The sequence below is a fragment of the Dunckerocampus dactyliophorus genome, chromosome 11 (genome assembly GCF_027744805.1).
Source record: "Dunckerocampus dactyliophorus isolate RoL2022-P2 chromosome 11, RoL_Ddac_1.1, whole genome shotgun sequence".
NCBI classification, from domain to species: Eukaryota; Metazoa; Chordata; class Actinopteri; order Syngnathiformes; family Syngnathidae; genus Dunckerocampus; species Dunckerocampus dactyliophorus.
The window spans coordinates 27,613,368-27,637,352 of record NC_072829.1 but is presented as its reverse complement, the minus strand read 5'-3'; the positions used below and the strand labels follow the sequence as shown (position 1 = coordinate 27,637,352).

Sequence of the window (23,985 nt, the reverse complement as noted above, 5' to 3'; positions counted from 1 at the left end):
CGGACCCCACAAATTATGCTAAATGCGGTTAACACATTCAAACCACAATTGGAATGATAGTCAATGATTGTCAATCATGCTAAGCTTTGACTTTCCATTATTAAAAAAAAGCATATATATTGTATTGGTATATTGTCTGGCATGAGCAAAGACGAACTCTAGAGATAGTATATACTTTATACACGGAATGTCTCTGAGGTTGTACACTTCAGAGTTAAAACAAATGTTTGGGGAAGCAAATGGCTCTTAAAGTGGCACAAAAACCTGCCCCTCGTATGACTTCATGTAAGACATTCAGCTCAGTGAACATCCACGGCACGGTTTCCAGAACACTCATTTCTGTCCTGGCTGCTCAGTACAATGTGGTTAAGTCAACAACAATACAAGAAGAAAAACCTGATGTATGTCACAAAGTTAGCAAGGCTAGGTCTGATTGTGCAGTAGTGCTGTCATCGTGCTGTCATAGTGTCCCGATACAGGTTTTTCACTTCCGATCCAGTACCGATATTGCTTCATTGAATATCGGCTGGTACTGATATCAATCTCGTTTAGTATCAGCACAAATCCTGCATACTTTTCTTACTTATTTTCTAGTGTGGAATGAAAAGGCTTCATGAAGTGACATACTCCTGAATTTAAATTTTAACACCAACTGAAAAATTGCAAGAATTTACATTTTGCACTGTTTGATCTTAAGGAGGTTCTAAGTAGAGCTTCACAATGCAAGGTGTGAATACCTGACAGTAAAAGACTTTCAATCCACATTTTTGCCAAGATTTTAGCTTTTGAAGGCTGTGGTCTTAAACTTTTGATCAGCTGATGAACAGCCTATTTCACTTTAATAAATTGCTTGCTGAAAAAATGTTTCGTCTCACTCCCATTTCTTCTTTTTGCATTTTGAAGCTGTACTCAGAACCTCCTTAATATCCGACAGTGCAAAATGTACATTCTTGCATTTTTTCAACTGGTCTTAACATTTGGATCAGGAGGAGATTACTCAAAGAGAGAAATAGTCAGCAACACTAAGTATGTGGAAAACTCACTTTCTCACACTTTTTGATGGCATTGGTTGTGTGTGTGTGTGTGTGTGTGGTGGGGGGGGGCTGTTGTTTTTGGTCTTGCGAAGATCCTCATGCTGTCATGTTGTGCAGTGTGGTTGGTTGTGTTCAGTGCCACCGCAGGTTTTATGTTTGTCTGCGATGGCTTTTTTGGACTTTCACGTTACTCCTGCTCCTTTGTTAGCATGTTAGCACATGCTGTTGTGCATGTTGTGGCTCTATCCGGGTCCTGCTGGATAGAAGTGCTGGAGCGGAGTCTGGAATGGACTGTTTGTATCGGTTGATTGTAGATACAGGCCGATATAATCTGATTTAGAATCAGATTTTTTTTGCTGAAATTGACATTTCAGCGGTCAACCAGCGTCCTGTAGCGGGTTGTTTTCGACACATATTTTGTCAAAGACGACATGTTGCTAATTTCTCCTCATACCTGTATGTTGTGTAGCTACACATTAACTGTAGTTTCATCCACTTTTCTAGTGCAATGTGCAGGAAAAACTAGATGGGGCGATACATTGTGGCTGTCTACGACCATTGAACTACTTGATAATTATCTTGTATTGTGAATTTCTCTTGGAGATCAATAACGTGTCTATCTATTGGGTCAATAGAAGTGAATGTATTATGTTTGCTGCTGAGTGCATATTTCCTTAACACTTTCTATTTCGACTGGCATTGAATTCAAGGAGCAAAAAATAGGCCTCCTGTGGGTCAGCGGTATGTAAGAAAACTAAAAGCTGATGTGCACATACTCTATAGACTGTATATAAGAACTAACAGTCTGTGAAGGTGAACAAATGCACCACACTTGAACGGCCTTTGTGGGTTTTAGAATTGCCCATTTGTTCATTGGAGTGTTGGATTTTATGGCACATGGATATATCCTGGAACATAGCCCATCATCATTCTTTCTAGTCTTCCCTGCCCTGTGTTTATATGGCGGGAACATGAAATCCAAATGTGTTTCATGATGGTATGAAGAGTTGGAAGACATAATCATTTGATTAAAAAGATAATTGGGATAAAATACCATCAAGGCCCGGCAATTACCCTTTGTGTTTAATATGTCACATTTCAAAGTGAGAGAGAATTGAGTGTTGTAAGGAGAGGCTGCAGATAACAGATGAGACGTTATTTCAAAGGCGAAAAGGCTCAAAATAACAGGCTTTCAAGGCAAAGTCCATCAAAATCACCTTGCTCAGCTGTCCTCATGTGTGATGGGAATAGTGAGGGAGCTTTTTTGATATCTGGAAAGTATATCACAGCAGCACCGAGATAAAAACAAGACCACTGTTGTTGACTGGGAGTGCTTTTAATATACATTTGCCTTATGTCACTACAATATGTAGCACCTGCACCCAACCTGCCGCTTTGGTTCCAAAATAGACTTTTCACTGCCATGTTTGGAATGTGTCACTGTCGGGATTTGTGCCTGTGCATACAGATTCTGCAGGCGCCCATGTTGGACGTAGTCTAGTTTGAAGCTCATATATTGCTTTACTCTTTCTACAAAGCACATGTTGCATGATAATACAGCTGGACAACAGTTAGAGATCATGTATTGCAGGCGTGTCCAAAATCGGGCTCGGGGGCCATTTTCGCCCTGCAGCTTTTTTTATATTAGCATTATTTAATTCAATTTCGTTTATTTGTATAGCGCCAAATCAGACCAAGTTATCCCATGGCACTTTACACACTCATAAATTAAAAAAAAAAAAAGAGAGAACCAACTGAAACTAGCATTTGGTGATGGAAGCAAGGAAAAAACACCTCTGGGGAAGAAACCTTAAACAGAACCCTGGCTCTGTGGGACGGCTGTCTGTCTCAAGCGGTTGGATTGAGATAGAAAAATAGAGCAGAGGGATAGACGGTAGATCAAGTCTTTCTCAGTCCAAGGAACATTGAGGACTGTCTCTGATACACGTCAGCGTAGCAGGGGTCATTTCTAACCATATCTTTTATCAAAAAGGTCAGGTTTGAGTTTACTTTTAAACAGAGAGAGGCTGTCTGCCCCCCGGATTGAGTTAGGGAGATGGTTCCATTACGGAGGAGCCTGATAACTGAATGCTCTACCTGCCATTCTACTTCTAAAATTTCTAGGAGTGGCAAGTGTAAATTCTGGGAGTGCAGTGTTCTACTGGACTGAAAAGGCACTAGAAGCTCTCTAAGATATATTGGTGCCTGACTGTGTAGTGTTTTATATGTTAGAAGGAGAATTTTAAACTTGATTCAAAATTTTACAGGCAATCAGTGCAGTGAGGCTAGCACGGGTGAAATATGATCTCTTCTTCTGGTTCCGGTTAAGACTCGTGCTGCAGTGTTTTGGACCAACTGAAGGGTCTTTAAAGATTTCTTAGGGCAACCTATTAACAAGAGATTTACAATAATCCAACCTGGAGGTCACAAAGCATGAACAAGTTTTTCAGTGCCAGGAAATTTCAGATTTTTGAAAATGGAGAAATGCTTACACTTGTCGTGCTTGTGACACCAAGGTTTCTGACTGTGCTGTGGGGTGTGAGTGCAAGACCATCTAGGGCAGTAATATCAGATTGTTTATTACTACTGGATACAAACTGCCGGCTGACAAATAGGACTGAAACCATTTTAATTGTAGAGGCTAGTTCAGAATAGCTGATGGAACAAAAACTGTTTAAGTGTGTGTCTGTCATCACCATTTCCTCTGGTCACTGTGTTGGAGGGATGTGTAAGATCAGTAAATGGGGGGAGGTGGTTTATTCGGTGTTTAATAGTGGTCATTTTATGGTCAAAAATGACATGAAGTCATCACTTCTAAGAGTGGTAGGGATGGATGGGTTGATGTTCCTATGACATAGTTCCCCAGATGTTTACTGTACTGTCAGGAAGTAGTGAATTTCTGAAGTGGATGCTAATATCACGTTTTGAAGTCTAATGCGGCGATCATGTTTTGATCTGACAAATCTGAAGTTTGATCAAGTGTAGAATTATTACAGCTTCTACTTGGACTGCAAAAAAAGCATCTCACGTCTCATCACCGGAGCTAAAGAGTGATGCTGGGAACATCGAATGTGGGTAGGATTTCAAGGTCTTCCTGTGTAAATATCCCTTTTTACAACGTGGACACCTATGGAGTTAAAATCATGCCAAAATACTCACAAACACACAAAACACGTTTGACTAATACCTGACAAATGCAAAACATAATTCACAAAGTAATGCTTTGTGTTTTGCATTAAGAAATGCATTAAGAACCTATCAAACAAATACATCCTGCTTCCGAAACAAATAAGCATGTTTTACACATACAAAAGGAACATATTTCTTATAGAAAAAAATACCCTTCAAGTACAAAAAACAATTCTACTACACATCTATTCTAACTATGAAAACTTCCATGTGACTTTTGTCACATTCTTACCACTGTCATGTGACTTTTGGCTGTAATCTTCCACCTTGCAGTTCCACACATAAATACACTCTGATTTACAAACATATCCCAGTAAACTTTCGGAGAAATTGCCTGTGATTTGCACACCACGACAGCAGGTGGCACTGTTGATGTTTTCCACTCTAATTCTTATTCGGCAAGCCATGTGAACCTTCAGTTCTTCACAATAAATACTCCTAGATATAAACAGCATTCTGACAAAGCCACACAAGTTAATCTAGGAGGGAATATGGGACGTCCATGTCAACTAGTTCCTGGGAAGCTACTTAGCTTGATTGTATGGCATTATTTATCACCCAAATGAATGTTCATAGGCGACACTCTATGATACGTAGTGGAAGCGTATTCGGGGGCAAGAGTCACTAATGCGGGTAGAATGAGCAGAATTTACCAAATGAGTCCGGAATTTATGGTATAAGAAAGTCAAAGAGTGCGTGTGCCTTGCTCCCTTCCAACTTGAAGAGACTTTCCCTCCACATGTCTCCACCTTGTTCTCTGTGTGCCAGTAAAAGTGTCTCTTTGAACAGAGGCAATTTGGAAGATACCCACATTGCCTCCAGACCGTGCAGCCTTTACCTCTACAAGCCTCAGGCGATCCAACCTGACGCGGCCTCTTCCCCACTGAGCCTTCCTCAGTCATCTCCAAGCCATTCTTGCCCGACTATATAAAGACACACATCAATGTTAATGTTGTTTAGTACAGACTGACTTAGTCATTGTGTGCGCCAATACAACATGCAATGCAATGCAATGTGTTGCAATTTAACTCCATGAACAATTATATCCATCCAATATCTCTCGCCTTGTAACCTGGTCATCTAGTGTCTCTCTCTAAATCTAAATAGTTATGAAAAAAGTCCAACATCCCTTAAATTCAATGAGTATGAAAAAGCAGCACCTCATTTTTCACTCAAAAAGTTTAGAGATATAAAGGCTCGATTTTAGTCCCCTTCAGGAACTTTCACCTTGGATTGATAAAGGTGGAGCGACAGTAAAACACCTTTGGGAGAGTTTTGAATGCATTGATCCAATACTTAGAAAGTTTGAAGCAAGGTGATGGAGACCTTTTAAACTATAGCTGTCCAGGTCATGCATGGATAGATGAGGTTCAGTGTTGAATCCCATGCATCCTCAGTTTTTCCCGCAGCCCCGAAACAATAAATGAAGAAGGGGTAAGGGGAAATTGAAATGAATGAACTTTACCAACCACCCAACCATGATGTTGTTGAAAATTGTTGTATTTGGCAAGAAAAGGAAACTCATCAAAATGTAAAAACACTGTTAGCACAGTTAGAAAAGAACATTGGATAAGATTGTTCGTTCCACTTCAATTTGTCTCTCATTGCAGGGTGGAGGAAAGTTTTAAGACTCTCTTCTGGTCCATCTTTGGGCTGTCAGAAGTGATCTCAGTGGTGCTGAAGTATGATCACAAGTTCATCGAGAACATTGGCTACGTGCTGTATGGGGTCTACAACGTCACCATGGTGGTGGTCCTTCTCAACATGCTCATCGCCATGATCAACAGCTCGTACCAGGAAATTGAGGTGCAATTATATCATACATTAATTAGTTCCAGACCTCATAGTGATAAGTGAATTTGATTTATTATTTATGTTTTATTTATTTATGATTATTTATTTATCTTTTTAATGTTATCTATGGGCCACACAGTGGTGGAGTGGTTAGCATGTTGGCCACACAGTCAGGAGATCAGGAAGACCTGGGTTTGAATCTCTGCTTGGGCATCTCTGTGTGGAGTTTTCTTCGGTTACTCAGGTTTCCTCCCACATTCCAAAAACATGCATTTCAGGTTAATTGACTTCTTCATCACGCAGTAATCCAGCCTTTCAAAGCCCATTGGTGAAAGTGGATTTTTTGACACACTGTAAAGAAAAACACACTATGAACCTTGCCACCCTACCTCCACCCCATGTACCCAGCATCATTCGTTGGCGCCAATGATGACACCTGAGACACTTTTTTTTTTTACATCGAAATTCAACATCTGCCACAGTGCAAACAGAGGCTGTAGTAGTTCTACACTTGATCAGACTTACTTAAGATTTGTCAGATCAAAACACGATCACTGCATAAGACTTAACGTGATATTAGTGTCCACTTCACTCGTCCAATTCACTACTTCCTGAAGCTGCACTCTAAGCATCATGGGAACTGTAGCTCGTTTAGCCATGAATTAGCCGCATTACATTTTTGTCTCCAAAAAACAGGTCTTGAAAAAGAGTGAGTTGTCAGTTGTATTCGTGCTGATAGCAGTATTTGCTCTTTCCATTATGAAACTGACAAATAATGACCGCTTTTCTTGCCACTTGATCTGAAATCCTCTCAATTTAGGGGGACTTACATCTACAAGTTTGGTACGAACACGCTGATTAATGTTGGGTCAAGTAAAGAGCCAGTCTTCTTCGTGATCGCACTGCTCTTTGCTTAAATGCAAAAATGCTAACATTATCGTGAAAATTGTCAACAAGGAATATATTCTTATTTGAAGGTTGCTTCTTAGTTTGTCTTTGCAAATTGTGTACATATTTTTATGGTAAAGGACAGCATATATAGTCAACTAACCTCAGATTATCCAAATTTACGACTTAAATTCAATGTAACGATATCCAGTATTGTTTTGGAGTTTTTGGTGTTTTTTAAAATATGTTTTTTTAATTTTTCTGAGGCTCAGCAAGCACAGATTTAATGACGAGGAACATAGCATGGACACCGACAGATGTAGTTTGATGGCAACTCATTAGCATGGAGCCATTGCTCGTTTGCATGTCCTGGTTCAGGCATGTGATTAGGATTCCATCTGGTGATCATGCTTGGGAATGAGTTCTGCTCATGTCATACCACATTGGAAGGAGAGCAAGAGAGGGAGTGCTGCTGGGAGGAGGGTCACCTGAGTTATGGTACTCTGCTTCCTGTACGACCTGATTCCTGATCCGCAGCACAAATGGATAGCTGGGTGGAAGTGTTAAAATGGTCTTGAAAGCCCATTGCATTTTAAATACAGACAAGTTGGAAAAGCACCACATCTGCTTAACATGCTCTGGTTACCTTTTCTATCCTGAGCATGCTAGCATGTCATTGTGAGCGTATAGAACTTCTCTGTGCATTCACCTTGAAGCGCTTATGTCACACTTTGTGCCTGCAGGAGGACGCTGATGTGGAGTGGAAGTTTGCTCGGGCCAAGCTGTGGCTCTCCTACTTCGACGAGGGCCGTACGTTACCCGCCCCCTTCAACCTGGTCCCCAGCCCAAAGTCCTTCTACTACCTGGTCCTGCGTTTCAAGTCCTGCCTTATAGGAATGTGCAAGGTGGGCAGACATCAGCACAATAATGAGCTGGAGCTGGGGATGCTCAACTCTCAGGCCAAGGTAAGTGTCTCTGGACATATGCAATAAAATACGCAACAACACACACTGTCTCATGTAATTTAATCATTTGTAGCGCCCCCTTTGGGTTGTGCTAGCATACATATAATACAGTTAACCTCGAAGTTTTATAATCCTTAGACTGATGGTCAATGGATTATAAGCAAGTGCTCACCATTTTTGGCTTCCGTGCGGCTTTTTGGCTTCATGATCTGGACTGTTTTTTCCTTCAATGGAACAATGGAGCTATTGTCTTAATCTTTTGATCAGCTGATGAACAGCCTATTTCACTTGTTTGAAATGAATTGTTTACTCAATTTTTGTTTTTGTCTCACTCCCATTTCGTCTTTTTGCATTTTGAAGATCTAATTAGAACCTGCTTAAGATCCAACAGTGCAAAATGTAAATGCTGCTCTTGAAATTTTGATCAGGAGTGTACTTGTAACAATTTTGTGCACTTTTTTCCATATTTTTCCTGTGAGAGAATGTGTTTTACAACTTGGAAGCCATGGACCAGATTGTGTTCCACCCTAAATGGCTGCGGGTCTGCTGATCTTGAATGAATTATTGTTTGTTTATGTAGCTTACATTATCATCGTTATTGTTGGCCGTTAGGGCAGATGTTGTTTTGGAGGTTTATTTCAAGCGACAGTATGTCCTAGTGGGACTTGAGTTCAATTATGTTCAGTTGAAAATGCTCATGGCGGCTACGGGCTCATTAAATTAAACAATGGCTGTGACCTACTTTTTTGAGGTATTCTCGCACCCATTTCTGCATTCTGATCACGTGTAATACAAAAGTATTAGGCCACTATTTCATTCACTAACTGATGCAAATAGAATAATAAATGCCCTACAACACTCGTCTTGCTGTCAGGGGTCGCCCCTCGTAAAATAAAACCATAAAGAAGAAATATTACAGGCTGTTGAACAGCGAATCAATGCATGCGACGTTTCCTGGACAAGAATGTGTCTGAGCCCAGTGCCTCAGCTTAGCTATTGGCTCAGCTGTTAGACCTCCCTGTGTGTGCTCCTAAGGTATGCTCACCTATTGGATTGGGACAAGATGGGTTCCACCCTGCTGCCTCTCTGAGCTCTGTGCTCCTTCTCGGCAGCGCTGACCGTTTCAGTCTAAAGCCAAGCAGGTGCAGCAGGCAATCAATACATAAAATCGCAATCTTTTCCTCTCGTGCATTTGGAGTTCCTCAAATGGAACCTTATCAATCAGTTGAGAATGGATACACCAAGACTGAAGGTAATCATTCCAGATAGGCCACTACACTTCGAAACCACTGATTAAATGTCTAAAAAAAAGTGCTGTAAAATTGATTTATATAGCACCTTTAACTCAATACGAGCCACAAACATGAGAAGAACTGTACAGCAACCCCTGGTTTATCACGGTTCATTGCTTCCAGACCCGACCGTGATAAGTGAATATCCGCAAAGTAGGATTCCTTATTTAGAAATGGAATATTTTCGTAGTTAGAGCATAGAAAACCTGTTTAATAATGTAAGTAGACATGAAATAACACCCCTATAGTCACCTTTACACTCGTATTACACAATATAACACATAATAACAGGAAATAATACATATTAGACATCAATACGACATAACATAGACTCATATGTTGGCATTTGGAGAGTTCCTTGTTGTTTCTTTCTGGACAGCGTACTTACGTTATGTAGTGTAATATCTGCTATTTGTTGTGTGTGTCTTTTAAGCAGAAGGAGGAGAAATGGTGTGAGTGACGTTGGCTAGCTAGGGTTGACTGTGTTTATCTGAGTGTTAGCAGTATGGAGAGTGTGAGTGACTGGCATGAGTTGCGGCCGACAGCAGCTCCTGTGTGAATGTTCACTGCATATGTGTTTTCTGCTGGTTAATAAAGCCATTGAAGTCCATTGTTTGTCTCTCCTTAACCACTCGGTGTCCGTAACGTTACATTGATGAGACAATAGCCACCGCTGGAAGTATGCTGTCTATGCTAACGAGTTTATGTTATGTCTTATTTATGTCTAATGTCATATTTTATATTAATATGTCTACTACTGTATTTTGGGTGATACGGGTATTAAAGTGACTATGGGGTGTTATTTCATGTCTTGGGGGCTGTAATCATGCTAAAACTATTTAAAAGGTCGTAAACAGGTTTTCTATGCTCTAACTACAATAATATTTAATGTATAAATAAGGAATCCTACTTCGCGAAAATTCCCTTATCACCGTTGGGTCTGGAACCAATCAAATGTGATCAACGGGGGGTTGCTGCATTTTATTTTTTCTTCATTTAGGCATTTTTATGCTTGAAAATTTTTATTTTAGGCCAAGAATACATAAAATTTTACTAAATATGCGTATTTTTTTTCCCTAACAATAGGCCGTAGTCAACCACCAAACAGTGATCAATTATTGTACCATTTCAAGCTATTCCTTGGACTTGAACGACTTGAATTTCAATACACAACTGGAAAAATTGGGGCGTTTTAAAACTTTAATTCTTAACATAAAAGCTGTTTGACTGTTAAATAGAAGAGACTTTGCGCAGCTGTTCTACATCGAGTTTCTCCCGGATGACAGCGCTTCTCACCTTCTTTCTAACGGAGAGCCCAGGCACCCTACGGAGAAAACTAATTTTGAAGGCTTGTACCCGCAATTTTTATGTATTGACTTTAAAAAAATAATTTAAACAATAGTAATAATACATTTATTGCACTTACTCTTTTCATTTTATTATTATTTGTAGTATGTATTACCCTTGCAGAATCTGACAAGATCAAATAAAGACGGAGATTAAGATTTTCATTGCATTTTCATTGCAACTGCTGTTTTACCATGCACATGACAATAAAACTTTCTTGAATCTTCTTGAATCTTGAGATTTACTTTTGATTGACGCTGTCAGAGAGGCCTTAATGAGATGTCTTTTAATTTGAAATTCCCTCTCAAGGAAACTGGCATCATAGAAACAGCTCCCAGTATGATGCGGTGCTGTTCCACATGGCTGCACATTGCAATCATACTCGTAAACATATTGTTACATGAATGCCACTGTCAATGTCAATCAAAATTGAGCTTTATTATCTTTGTAAAGGCAGAATATGCAATACATTTTAGACTGTGGATGAAAGAATTGACATTTGCTCTTTGGTAATGTTGTGTGCTTCTTTATTGTTGAAATTTCCTTTGCTGTGTGTGAGGTGGTAGTTTATTGCATGAGACTACAGCTGGTTTTAGTGCTAAAATGCCACCTAAGTTCACGGTCATAGGAAGTGGTTAATGGAGCTTCATTTGGGGTCAAGAGGAGATGACATTTTCCTATTTCAAATGTCACAAATGTTAACATTGGACTATTTTCTGCATCAGGGTGAGCACTTCAGGTCTTATCCGCCTCCCAGGGAAGAGTTCCAGAACTTATCGAGAAATTCTAGAAAACATCCAACCAGATACCAAGTGAGTTGACCACCTCTGACAATTTTTGGTTGTTTTGGGTGTTTGGATCGACTATTTCATTTTGTTATATCGCATAGCTGATGGCTGCAGGAGTGAAATGAGGTTTGCTAGATGAACACAAGATGTGCAATATGCATCAAAACAAAATGACAGGGGTGCAGAAATGTGGGCACTGCACCCCTGTCATTTTGTTGATTTGAATACCTCTATCTACCGAGCACGGGTTAACTGGAACACTAGATGGGTTTGGTGAGCTCATTAAGCCTTGGGTTTCATAGAGAGGTGCATCCAATCATCTAATTAAAGCTATTTAAGGTGGTCAGTTGCAAGTTGTTTTTCTATTAGAATCTTCTGTGAAGACGGGCAACAAAGCTGTCAGCGAAGGATGGTCAAAAGAACGGTCAAAGATAGATAGATAGATAGATAGATAGATAGATAGATAGATACTTTATTGATCTCCAATGCTGTGCATTGGATGATGCTGGTTGTCCATGATGGAAAGGTGCCTCCTCAGTGTCCTTTGCTCTGCCACAGATGTCAGGCTGTCCAGCTCAGTCCCAAAGACAGAGAGCCTGCCTTCCTCACCAGTTTGTCCAGGCGTCCTTCTTCTTGAGGCTGCTCCCCCAGCACACTGCTGCATACAGCCACTGCACTGCACTAGCTACTACAGTCTGGTAGAACATCTGTAGCAGATTCTTGCATACGTTGAAGGACACAAGCCTTCTGAGAAAGTACAGACACTTTCCCTTTCCTGCACAGAGCATCTATGTTGCCAGTCCAGTCTAGTCCAGTCCAGTTTATCATCCAGATGCACTCCCAGGTATTGGTATGTGTGAACCACCTCCACACGGCCACCTTTAATGAGAACAGGTTGTGAGTAGAACACCCACAGACCACTTCAAAGAACAACAACAGCAACTTGCTGCAGATGTGTCACTGTGCATCCTTCAACCATCCAGCGCACTTTTCACAAGAAGAAGTTGTACGAGAGAGTGCACACACGCCACTAACAGAGTTATGCAAAAGAACATTTGGACAAGGCAGCTTCATTTTGGAATGAAGTGCTGTGGACTGATGGGACAAAGATCTAGTTATTTGGTCATAACAAGAGGCGGTATGCATGGCGGCGAACGATCACAGCATTCCAAGAACAACACCTGCTACCCACAGTCAAATTTGGTGGAGAGTCCGTCATGCTGTGGGGCCGTGTGGCCAGTGCTGATACTGGGATTCTTGTGAAAGTTGAGGGTTGCATGGCTTCTCATCGATATCAGTGGATTCCTACATCAGTCACAAAGTTGAAGTTACACCAGGGCTGGCTATTTCAACAAGAACATTGCTCAAAACCTACCCTGGCATTCATGCAGAGGAGCAAGTACAACGTTCCGGGACGGCCATCCCATTCCCCACACCTCACTATCAACGAAAATCTGTGAGGTAATCAAAAGCGGCTTGTCCATGCTCACCAACCATCAAACCCCACTGAAATGGAGATGTTTTGCTAGGAGGAATGGTCTGAAATACCTTATTAGAGGCTATAGGAAGCGTCTAGAGGCTGTTAGTTTTGCAAGAGGATGCACTACTAAATGTTAATATTCATTTTTCTGTTGGGGTGGCCACATTTTTGCACCTGTCTAAATTTGATTGGATGCATATTGCACATCTGTTCATCCAATAAACCTCATTTCACTCCCGGAATATTACTCTGTCCATCAGTTATTTGATACAGTGGAACCTTGGTTAGCATCATCAATATGTTCCAGAAGGTCCGACTCCAACCGAAATGGATGCTAATCCAATCACATTTTGTCATAAGAAATAATGTAAATCCAATTAAGCTGTTCCAGAAAGTCTAAAATGTTAACGCAGAACACGTTTTCTCAGTTACACAATTATGGTTTGACATGCAGAAAACTGTTCAAAACGCATCTAAATTAGGGGTGTCACGATACACGAGATCGGGTCTACAAGAACGAGACAAGACAAGATTTGAACATTACTTTTAAGAAAACTGCAATGAAAAAATATTTAAAAAAAACATGACAATATATTGCAGTCTACTAATTACATTTCTACGACGTGGCACTCTGCTGCACTCTTTGTGTACGCTAGCGCCTCCACCCAACCAGACAAAGAGACTGTAGGACTGACAACAGAGCTCACTTCCTTTATGCCGTTGTTCTATGGAACAAACACAGCAAGGTGCTGAAAGCAATGCAGAGTTAACATGAGTTAATCCTCTTCCTGCCTGTTTGGAGGAAAACAGACACGCATGCACATAGAAATACATGGAGGCTGGAAAACTTATCCAATTAATTTTCATTTATTGTGTGATTGATTCATTCATTATCGTCCCAGTCGTGACATTATCGTGCCAATGTGACACCCCTAATATAAATACATAGTAAAAATGATGAATGAAAGGGATAAATGAACATTTAAGTTCGCTTTCATTGAGGATGCGATTCTTGACGACGATGCGGCAGCGAGATCAACCACCACCGTCCTGTTTTGACATGAGTTGTTTCTTGAATTTTCCTTTGATAAAGGTGAGAAACGCGATTGATTTCAAGAAATAACTCATGACAAAACAGGAAGAAGGTGTCCATGTGGTGTCTGGCTGCCGCATTGTGTCTTTGGGAACTGTCACATCTTCAGTGAAGGTGCAAGTAACCTTAAATGTTCATTTAGCCCTTTCGTTCATCAGCCATCCATCTATGCCCCGGGTATGCTGGAGCCTATCCCAGCTGACTTTGGGCGAGAGGCGGGGTACACCCTGGACTGGTCACCAGCCAACGGCAGGGCACATATAGACAAACAACCATTCACTCTCACATTTATACCTATGGACAATTTAGAGTCGGCAATGAACCTAACATGCATGTTTTTGGAATGTGGGAGGAAACCGGACTACTTGGAGAAAACCCACAAAAGGCACGGGGAGAACATGCACACTCCACCCAGAAATGCCCAACGGAGATTCGAACCCAGATCTTCCAGATCTCCTGACTGTGTGGCCAACATGCTAACCACTAGGCCCCCTTTCATTCATCATCTATATGTATTTAGAATTAATTTATGCATGTAAAACTAGAAAGAGTGTTTTGTGTTAACATTGTTGCGAGTCAACGGCTGATGACATAATAGACGGGTGACGTAAGCTGATTGGTGTATAGAGGTGCAAAGGAGATAAGAATATAATTGGAAAGAAAGCACTTTAAGAGTCCTGTAATGAAAGGCAGTGACAGGAGTGAAGAGAGAGGTGAAGTGACACAGAAAAGAAGGGAAGACATAATGAGGATGAAACGCCCCTAATGAGCTCTGTGAGGTGGACACTAAATGCTTGCGTTTGGCAAACGAGCACTCAAGAGGCACAAGATCCTCTCCTCTTCTGTGCGCCCTTCACCTCCGTCCTGAGAGATCTTAGTCAGGAAAAATAGGTACCTCACCCGTCCACTACTGTTATTTTAAGTCGTCCAGTTTGCGAGCATAAAAGGAGACATGAGCGGTTAAATATTGACTTTGCTGTGCCGACATGAAGGCATTGACTGGTTGCAGGATCGGACATCAATCCTGCAATGGGAGCTTCTGTGTGTGTTAAAGTTTAATTAGACACGTGTTTACTGGCTAGATACATCACTCTTGTTGGATCACCTTACACCCCCTCGTTTTGTTGCTTTCTTCTCCCTTGTAGAAGATCATGAAGCGACTCATTAAGCGTTATGTCCTCAAGGCCCAGGTGGACAGAGAGAGTGATGAGGTCAATGAAGGTAATGTCCTCTTTTCCTTCACCTTTCTTTTATACCAGAAGTTGTTTTTTATAATTCCTTCAGTTGTGTGCTCATGTTTCGACATGTGCACAGTCATGCAACGCAATAGTGGATATTTGTGTTTAAACTGATGTACAATGAGGACCGTTTATCTGTATCATGTGCAAATGATGTTGTTTATGTTGTGTTGTTCCCCCAATACTCTGTTACTAATAGTAATTCTAGCAATTTCACTATATTATGCTATTATATAATATAAAACATTTAAGTTACAATTTTTTTTAAACAATTCATTATTTTGTATATTTTTTATTCAGGCTGTTTTTTTTTAACATTATAACAATATTATTATACTGTTATTATTATAAAATATAAAAAAATAGAACTTTCTCAATGTTGTCTTGTCTCCTTCTCGTCGACCCAATCTCAGGACTCGTGACACCCCTAATTTATATGCATTTGGAATAGTTTTACTTTAGTCTAGTTTTAGTTACCAAACTTTTTATGGAATTTAGAAAAATATACATTTTGAAAAACTACTGACTATAAAAGTGGATAACTGTATTTTCAAAATATGATTCTTTATTTGAGAAAACATCTTCTGTAGAAGCAGCGTGTATCGCAAACAAGCAAATATATTTAGGTGGACTTCCAGTATAAGCTAGTGCATGTGCGCTGTATGCCATGTACTGTGCGGCCGTCCCTCGCCACATTGCGCTTCGAATTTCACAGCTTCACTCTATCACAGTTTTCAAAATATACTCATTAATAAATCATCGTTGTCTTGTGATTGAATACGGCCTCTTGTTGGGAAGGAAAAAAAAGTATGTTCAAGCAAATTTTACGTATTTTAACTAAACTGGTCACTAGGTGTCAGTAATGTTACATTAAGCACCCCAAGAAGTCCCGGAAGTAAAAAAAGAAAAAAGAAACAACAACAACAAGCAACTCACCAAATGCACAATGTGTGAGTCTTATTTTCTCTTACTAGGTTTACTATATTGCAGAATAGGAGTGTAAAGGTGACTCTAGGGGTGTTATTTCATGTCCAGAGGGCTCTAATAATGTTAAAAGCCGTATTTAGAAGGTCATATACAGGTTTTTTTCTATGCTCTAACTACAAATATATTCCATTTATAAATAAGGAATCTTACTTCATGGAAATTCACTTATCACAGTCGGGTCTGGAACCAATTAACCGCGATAGATGTGGGAATACTGTGTGTGAGAATATGTGTATTTGTGCCGCCATTGCCCTGTGCTCACATGTACTTATTGCTGTTTACTCGCAGGCGAGCTGAAGGAGATCAAGCAGGACATTTCCAGCCTGCGCTATGAGCTCCTGGAGGAAAAGTCGCAGGCTGCTGGGGAGCTGGCTCTGCTTATTCAGCAACTTGGTGACAAATTTGGCAAGAACACCATGAGGCACTGACGCTACGGGAGAAAGACGGGTGACAAAACTGGGGCCTTGATTACGGAAAACGGTGGAGATGGGAAGCAGGATGTTTGAGGAACAAAACCTTATTTGGGTTATAGTAACATTTCCTGTCTTCAGGCAAAACCCTCAAGATAATGTTTGCATTGCTTATTAGTGTGAGGCCCAGAAAACCCAAGCTTGTGTTGACAGTTTTCATTAAAATAGAAGAGAGTAGCTTGTAGACTAGGGAAAAAAAAGGAGGAGGCAACTCTCTCCCCCCACCATGAGATGTGATGAAGATGCACATGCACTGCCAAAAGTTATCAGCACATCTCCATAAAGTGGAAGAAAAAGAGGAATTTGTTCAAGAAAGAAAAGGCTGGTTTTCTTTTTGTGTCATGACAAGCATGTCAAGACATCGCGCATCCCTTTACCCAACAGGCAGTCTAATTAATGCATTCCCGTCCCGATTGTACAACGTGTCTGTCAGGGAGAAAAAAGAGATTATCTGAGGGGAAATGTCTGATTGATGGACTCACTTGAGTGTCAAAACATTTGATAGTATGAAAGACCAGTACCTTCTCATGTTGGCACAACACCAGCTCAACATGCAGTGGGTTTAAAACCGTTCAGTTGTTTAAAAAATGAAATTATTCCCTGTAAAAGCTTTTTTTTTTATCTAAAGTGTCAGGAAGTGTAGTCTCATTTTGGACACCCTGGACTGATGAGCAGTCAGTGACACCTATGGGCAATTTAAAGTCTCCAATTAACCTAACAGGCTTGCTTTTGGACTGTGGGAGGAACATGAACATATAGAAAAACCCATAATTGAACACAAGACCTCCTAGCTGTACTCACCACTGTGCCACTGTGCTGCCCTCTCACACAGTACACTTACAGGTATACAGTACTCATATGCTGTACAGTACTTCACGCAGGTGAGCACGCCCCTCATGCTTGCTATTACACTACATCTTCTCAAGGGACAATACTACAGAAGTGAAAGTTGGATATAACACAGTGTGTCCAAATTGTGTCCTCGGTGTGAATATTTCGTGGAAGTACCATTGTTATCGGGCACTGCCTTAATCCTCTTGGGCATGGAATTCACTAGAGCTGCACAGATTGTTACCGGAATCCGCTTCCACTCTTCCATGACGACATCACTGGTGGAGCTGGTGGATGTGAGACACCTCGCTCTCGCTGGAGACATGCTCGGCCACTCCATCACCCTCCTCTCCAGCTTCATCAGCAAGGCACGAGTCATCTTGGAGGTGCGTTTGTGCTCCTTACTATGTTGGCAACCAGTCTCCCCGGGGGGGAATCGTGCTCTGCGCCACAGTGGCACAGAACATGTTGGAATACACTCCAGATCAACATTTTAAGACCGGTTAAAAATGACAACAATTTACATTTTGCATTATTGCATCTTGGGCTTCTAAGTAGTGCATCAAAATGCAAAAAGAGCAAATGGAAGTGGGACCATTTCTTTTGAGGAAGCAATTTATCGCAAACGAGCATTAAGGTGAAATCGGCCGATCAAACGCTGTAATCTTCTGTGTTGTTCAGGATTGGACTATTAGATAGTGGCCCGATACACGCTTTTCACTTCCGATCCAATACCGATATTGCTTCCTTGAATATTGGCTGATACTGATATCAATCCAGTTCAATATCAGCACAAATCCTGCATACTTTTATTACTTATTTATGACTTAAACCAGTTGAAAAACTGTAAGAATGTACAGTTTGTTCTGTTTGATCTTAAGGAGGTTCTAAGTAGAGCTCCACACTGCAAAAAGAAATGGGAGTGAAACGAAACATGTTTTGAGTTCGCAAATTTATTGCAAACAATCATTAAAGTGAAATAGGCTGTTCATCAGCTGATCAAAAGTTTAAGAACTCCCCAAAATAGAAATAAAATGTTCAAAAAAGGAATGAGTAGCTGCACCATTCTTGTTCATCACCTCAAAATGTGGTTTGATGCTTGATGCCAGTGTTTCCAGGAGGCTAGTGGGAATGTTGCTCCAACTGACTCTCTGGAATTTTTGTAAACTTCCCTTGCCATCTGTCCCCAAATGTTCTCAGTTGGATGTAGATCAGGGGAACACGCAGGATGTGAGAGAGCGTGAGCTTATTCCTCTGGAAGAAGTCCTTTGTCAGGCAGGCGTTGTGAAGTGCAGCGTTGTCCTGTTGAAAAAGCCAGTCATTACCACACAGACGAGGGCCTTCAGTCATGAGGGATACGCCCTGCAACAGCTTCATGTAGCCAGCTGCCGTTTGACACCCCTGCACAACCTGAAGCTCCATTGTTCCACTGAAGGAAAAAGCAACCAGTGCCATGCGATGAGGTTTTTTTGTTCTTAAAACGCTGCTCTTGCAGATGTGGTCTGATGGTAATTGGACTGCACTCGGCACCAGTAGCAACCTTCATTTGGGCCGAGGACCGTCCCATGCCTTGACTGACAGCCAATTGGATCCTCCGTTTCAGAGTTTGTGACATTTTTTTGTGTCTACCACTTGACTTTTTTGTTCCATAATCTTCAGGATTTGAAGAAGTTTCAAATGACTGTCTTACTGCGTCCAACATCAGCTGCGATGGTGCGCTGTGAGACGCCTTGCTTATGCAGCTCAGCAATCCCACCGCGTTCAAAGAGAGAAAGCTTTGTTGCCTTTGCCATCGAGAGATCATGACGGTGTGAATGCCTGACAGAACATGACTGAGTCCACATTTTTGCCAAGATTTTGGCTTTTAAAGCCTGTGGTCTTAAACTTTTGATCAGCTGATGAACAGCCTATTTCACTTTCATGCTTGTTTGCAATAAATCGCTTACTCTAAACATTTTTTGTCTCACTCCCATTTCTTCTTTTTGCATTTTTTTAAGTGCAAAATGTACATTCTTGCAATTTTTCAACTTGTCTTAAAATTTTGATTAGGCCTGTATACTGTATGTTTCCCTCAATGAACCGCGGCTCTCCAGTGCCAGCAGCACTCAAGCAAACCCCAGACCATGACGCTACATCATGCTTTGTGCTCTCTTGTGTTGATACTCATTTTCAGTGCAGAGCAGAAGTGCGAGCAAGTCAGTGTTTTGCAAGTCTCGAGTCAAGTCTGAGTGCTGACACAGCATTCAGGATTTAGTCAGCGCACAGAAATCCAAACGTGTTGTCTTAAACCTGATTGGACGTTAATAGATGCATTCAATGAGGCAGACTTTGAATGGGGGAACATTTTACTGAAAATGCTCAAGTATTTTCAAGTCATCAACCTGAAGTCGTGGATGTCAAAGTCCAAGTCGACTTGCAGCGCTTTGATGATATTGTCAAGTGGAGCCCGAAGTCATCAAAATTGTGACTTCAGTGCGACTCGAGTCCAAGTCGCGTGATTCGAGTCCACAGCTCTGGTGCATAGTAAGTCTATGCTGCCATACAAGCTGTACACTGGCTACTCTTGAGCATATCCAAGTTTTGTTACTGCAGTATTGTCCCTTGAGAAGATGTACTGTGATAAGAATGTGAGGGGTGTACTGACTTTGGTGAGATGCTGCATGTGCCACATCTAAACCATCTATACGGTAAACGTGTGTGCCAGGTTCAGGGCATCGTTCCTAACAGATCCCCTAAACAGAGGAGCTTAGAATCAGTACAGCCTCAGCTGCACACGTGACATTTATTACATTTTAGGGCCTAATTTTAAAATGCCAACTGCTCCTGGCTCCATTAAAATGTATGAAAATGTCCAATAATTTTGTGTTTCATTTAGTTTTTGCAGACGGAAGTGGCCATGTGCAACTTAATATGTCCTTCTGTTGTTTAATGTTGTTGTTTTTGAGAGCCCGCAGATGCTTGCGAGAATCATATGGAGGCAGCAAAACTTTTTGGTTTCTGATAGCGTCAGGGCAAACAGATGTTTGTTACGATCCAGGCGGGAGATATTAAAATATATTCATGAAGAGACTCATTAAACTGTGGCACACAAGCGGTGCAGTTTTATTTCCACAGTCGTGCACTTCTATCAGCTCCACTTGTATGCTGTAGCTATGTTTGCTTCACTGTTCATTTATCCTGACATGATTCTTACATTTGTAAACACAACATACTTGAATTTAGGTGCATTTGTTTTCGTTATTTATTTACGATATGTGCATTATTAGTAGTACAATAAAATAAAAAATAAATGAAATCATTACCTAATGATTTATTATCATTAATGTTATACAAATTACCTGTTAAAATAGAGTATAATATGGATCAGAAATCAAAAGATCACCCTTTGGATGTCCAACTTTTCATTTTTGTTGCACATTTCATGTTCACACTGCTTATTTCGCATACATGTGGTGTAATGCACTATGTTGTCATTAAAGCAGCGTTCCATGTTTCCTATTTGAATACCACTTCCAGGATGAGATGCGTGTGAACCGAAGCTGACAAGAAGATTCTGGAGACACGCGTTGTTTACATTCAGGTTTTCATTCAAAGTGTTAAAAAAGGCAACAGGACCATAGCCATCGATTGGCATAGTTTTAAGAGGAAATACTGTATTTTTCAATGCCCACAAAAAGCTTCTGGAACTTAAACCTTACTGTATATTGTCATATTTTTAGTCCTTGAAATAAATAGTAAGCTCTACACTGTCTCAGTCTAAAATTCATTGCAACGCTAGCATAGTGTAGCTCATTTTAAAACGCAGAAACAACAATGCATCCTGTCTGGCTTGCCTTGTCAAAACCAAAAAAAAACAGACGTGGCGCTGTCACAGTAATAGTCAAGTGTATTTTATTAAGCAAATGATGTGATGCCTTGTACCTGCAGTACGAACAGAATCATTAGTCCTACCTACTGATCGTAGTTGTCTGATGTATTATACATCTCATCTACATCTATTATTCATTTGATGATGCAGTTGTTCTGCATTTGTAAGGGTTTGAAGAAAAAGGGAGCTTAGAAATGACTGCATGCATCTTCGAATAGCAGCCTCTGCTCTGATAGACGCCATGCTTCAGTTACTCTCCTGGTTACGAGTGAGAGCTCTTCTTAAATACACGCATCTTGGTTAAAATATGTGGCGTTATATTATGTTTATTTATAAGGTACACATCAACATGGTGTTAACCATGGAACCAAGACATAAAAGGCATTTGTCCAAATAAACGCCTCCTGTCAAATGGGCGCCTTACTTCAAATAAACACCTTCGCTCGAGCAGGTAACTATTTCAGGAAATTTACAGTAGTGGAACCTCGGTTGGTGTCCGCCCCGAGTTTTTTGGTTAGCGACGAAAATTAATGCCAATTTGCCCTAATTTCTATGCATTTGGAATTGTTTTCGGCTTTCTGGAACAGATGAATCGGATTTACATTATCTCCTGTCGTAAAAATTGATCGGTTAACGTCTGTTTTGGTTAGAGTCGGACCTTCTGGAAGGAATTCATGGCGCTAAGCAAGGTTCCAGTGTAATTTCTATTTGTGCTTTACTAGTCAACTGATATTTGATTGAACACGAGAGTCAAAAAACCCCAAATGAGGTAACAGAGCCTCTTTATGCTGCACACAAAGTGCCTGAGCAGTAAGTGCACAAACAAAAGGCCTGACTGGACTATCACCATAGCAACCACCAAGTCATTCCAAGAGTGATGTTCTTCTGGAAGTTGATAGGAGAGGCTATTATCTGATTTCCTTCAGCGCTCTCTTGTCAGACTTTCTGATACGAGTCTCAGCCTTAAGGGCATTACTTAATAACACACTCTGTCAATGCTGATGTGTGTTTGTTTCTATCACATCAACATTTGACTTTATCAGCTCAAGCTTGCTTGCCTACAGTATGCATGTGTGCGTGTGTGTGTGTGTGTGTGAAAACTAACTGACATCCTCCTCACTGGTGTAATTTGTCCCAGAGGCCCAAGGCGAGCAGGTCTTTCCAACTCCCCTCACTCCCCCTTTCTCCTCCACCTCTTCATCCGCCGTCTTCCTTCTCCATCTGCCTCCTATCTCTGAGCAATGTGACCTCCTGCCTCCTGAGAGTCGAGGAGGATTCCAAGGATTTAGAAGCTTTCTTTGCAACGCTCCTCATCCCAGCAGCCTGGAAGCCCCCTCAGGAGGGAAGTGGAGTATGTAGGGTGTGTAGATATATACTTACATATCGTACATACATAAAGTGCATGCTGCATGTTTGCAGATATGTCCTTCTGCTAAGGGGGATGTTCACATATTCTACACATCACACATGCTGATAAGCTGGCATTGAGATGTCTTAACGTTAAATAGCTGGACACATGTCGTGGTATGCTTTGGATCGTGAGCTGTTCCTTTCCTTCTCCGCTCATTCTAATCCAAGCAGACGTGGGTTTATTCTGTCCATAGAATATACATTTAGATCCATCCCTTGATTGCAGAGTATTTTTCACATCTCTCCTGCTATTCCTACTATTGACTGTTTTATTATGTCGAAAGGTCTGCTGTTTAAAAAAAACAAAAAGGATCATTAAAACAACAAAGCCAGAAAAGCCATCAGTTTCTCATCTCGGCATCTCATTAGACCACAACAGCCTCCAGACCGAACCTCATCAGCCAAACTGATGCCATCGTAAAGCTTTTATTATGACACATGACACCTAATGTTATTATATATTATTTTTTAAAATATATATATATATATATATATACATATATATATTTTCATGACAGTCAAAGCTTGCTTCTGTGAAATGATTCGATTCTGAGACTGTTCCGTGAGTTCACATGATTGGTGAAATGTCAAAATCTCATTTGCGAAGCAGGCCCCCATCGCTGATAAAGTTGTTTAAGAAGGTGCTGCACCAGGCTGCCGTCAGGAGGAATCAAAGAGATGTCAAGTCATTTCACAAGTGTTTTACCAATTGTGCTGGAATGAGCGTGTACCTTCGGGATGGATGGAGGACAGGAGAGGATAGGTCCTCCAGGCCACTTGCTTGGTCCTTGAGGCGTGTGAGTGTATAGCAATGATATACAGTATATATGCAGCCACACACACACACACACACAAGATAAATATATAATATATTGTAGGTGCACTTTTCATATCACGTCATCATCCAGCCATCAAAAATATATGCAATGACTAGCTAGAACTCCCTGTATAACTTTTTTTTTCATGAATTATGTATTATAGAGCTGCTTTGCATTTGGGCACTAACAGTGTTTACTGTTGAAAGACCAAATAACAAACTGAACATTTTAAAAATATAATATATATATATCGTTTAAATATTTTCCAATATACACCACTATGTACTGAACATAGTGTGTACATTCATAGTCACAAATGTTTTCTAAGTTCCTGAAAGTGGATTAAAATCAACAGAAATACAAATAAAACGCCACACTGTCGGACCGCTTTCCTTGTTGCTTCCTGGATACCGCTGATTGGCCAATAATTGCCAGTGGTCATGCAATCAAAGATCCTATTGGATATTCGTTTGCTTTCTTGCTTCCGGGTAAG

The 23,985-nt window shown here is 40.7% G+C and overlaps 1 protein-coding gene across 3 annotated transcripts in view; it reads left to right on the top strand.

The window, feature by feature from the left end:
• The window catches only part of LOC129190340 (short transient receptor potential channel 7-like), a 52,593-nt gene extending 31,534 nt beyond the window's left edge, over window positions 1-21,059 (top strand). For all 3 annotated transcript variants that reach the window (XM_054792939.1, XM_054792937.1, XM_054792940.1), the window contains 5 exons: window positions 5,834-6,029; window positions 7,649-7,870; window positions 11,235-11,321; window positions 15,016-15,091; window positions 16,384-21,059. In XM_054792939.1, coding sequence (XP_054648914.1) covers window positions 5,834-6,029; window positions 7,649-7,870; window positions 11,235-11,321; window positions 15,016-15,091; window positions 16,384-16,523 — 721 coding nt within the window. In that variant the 3' untranslated portion in view covers window positions 16,524-21,059. The remainder of the gene's footprint in view (window positions 1-5,833; window positions 6,030-7,648; window positions 7,871-11,234; window positions 11,322-15,015; window positions 15,092-16,383) is intronic.
• Window positions 21,060-23,985: the final 2,926 nt, after the last annotated feature.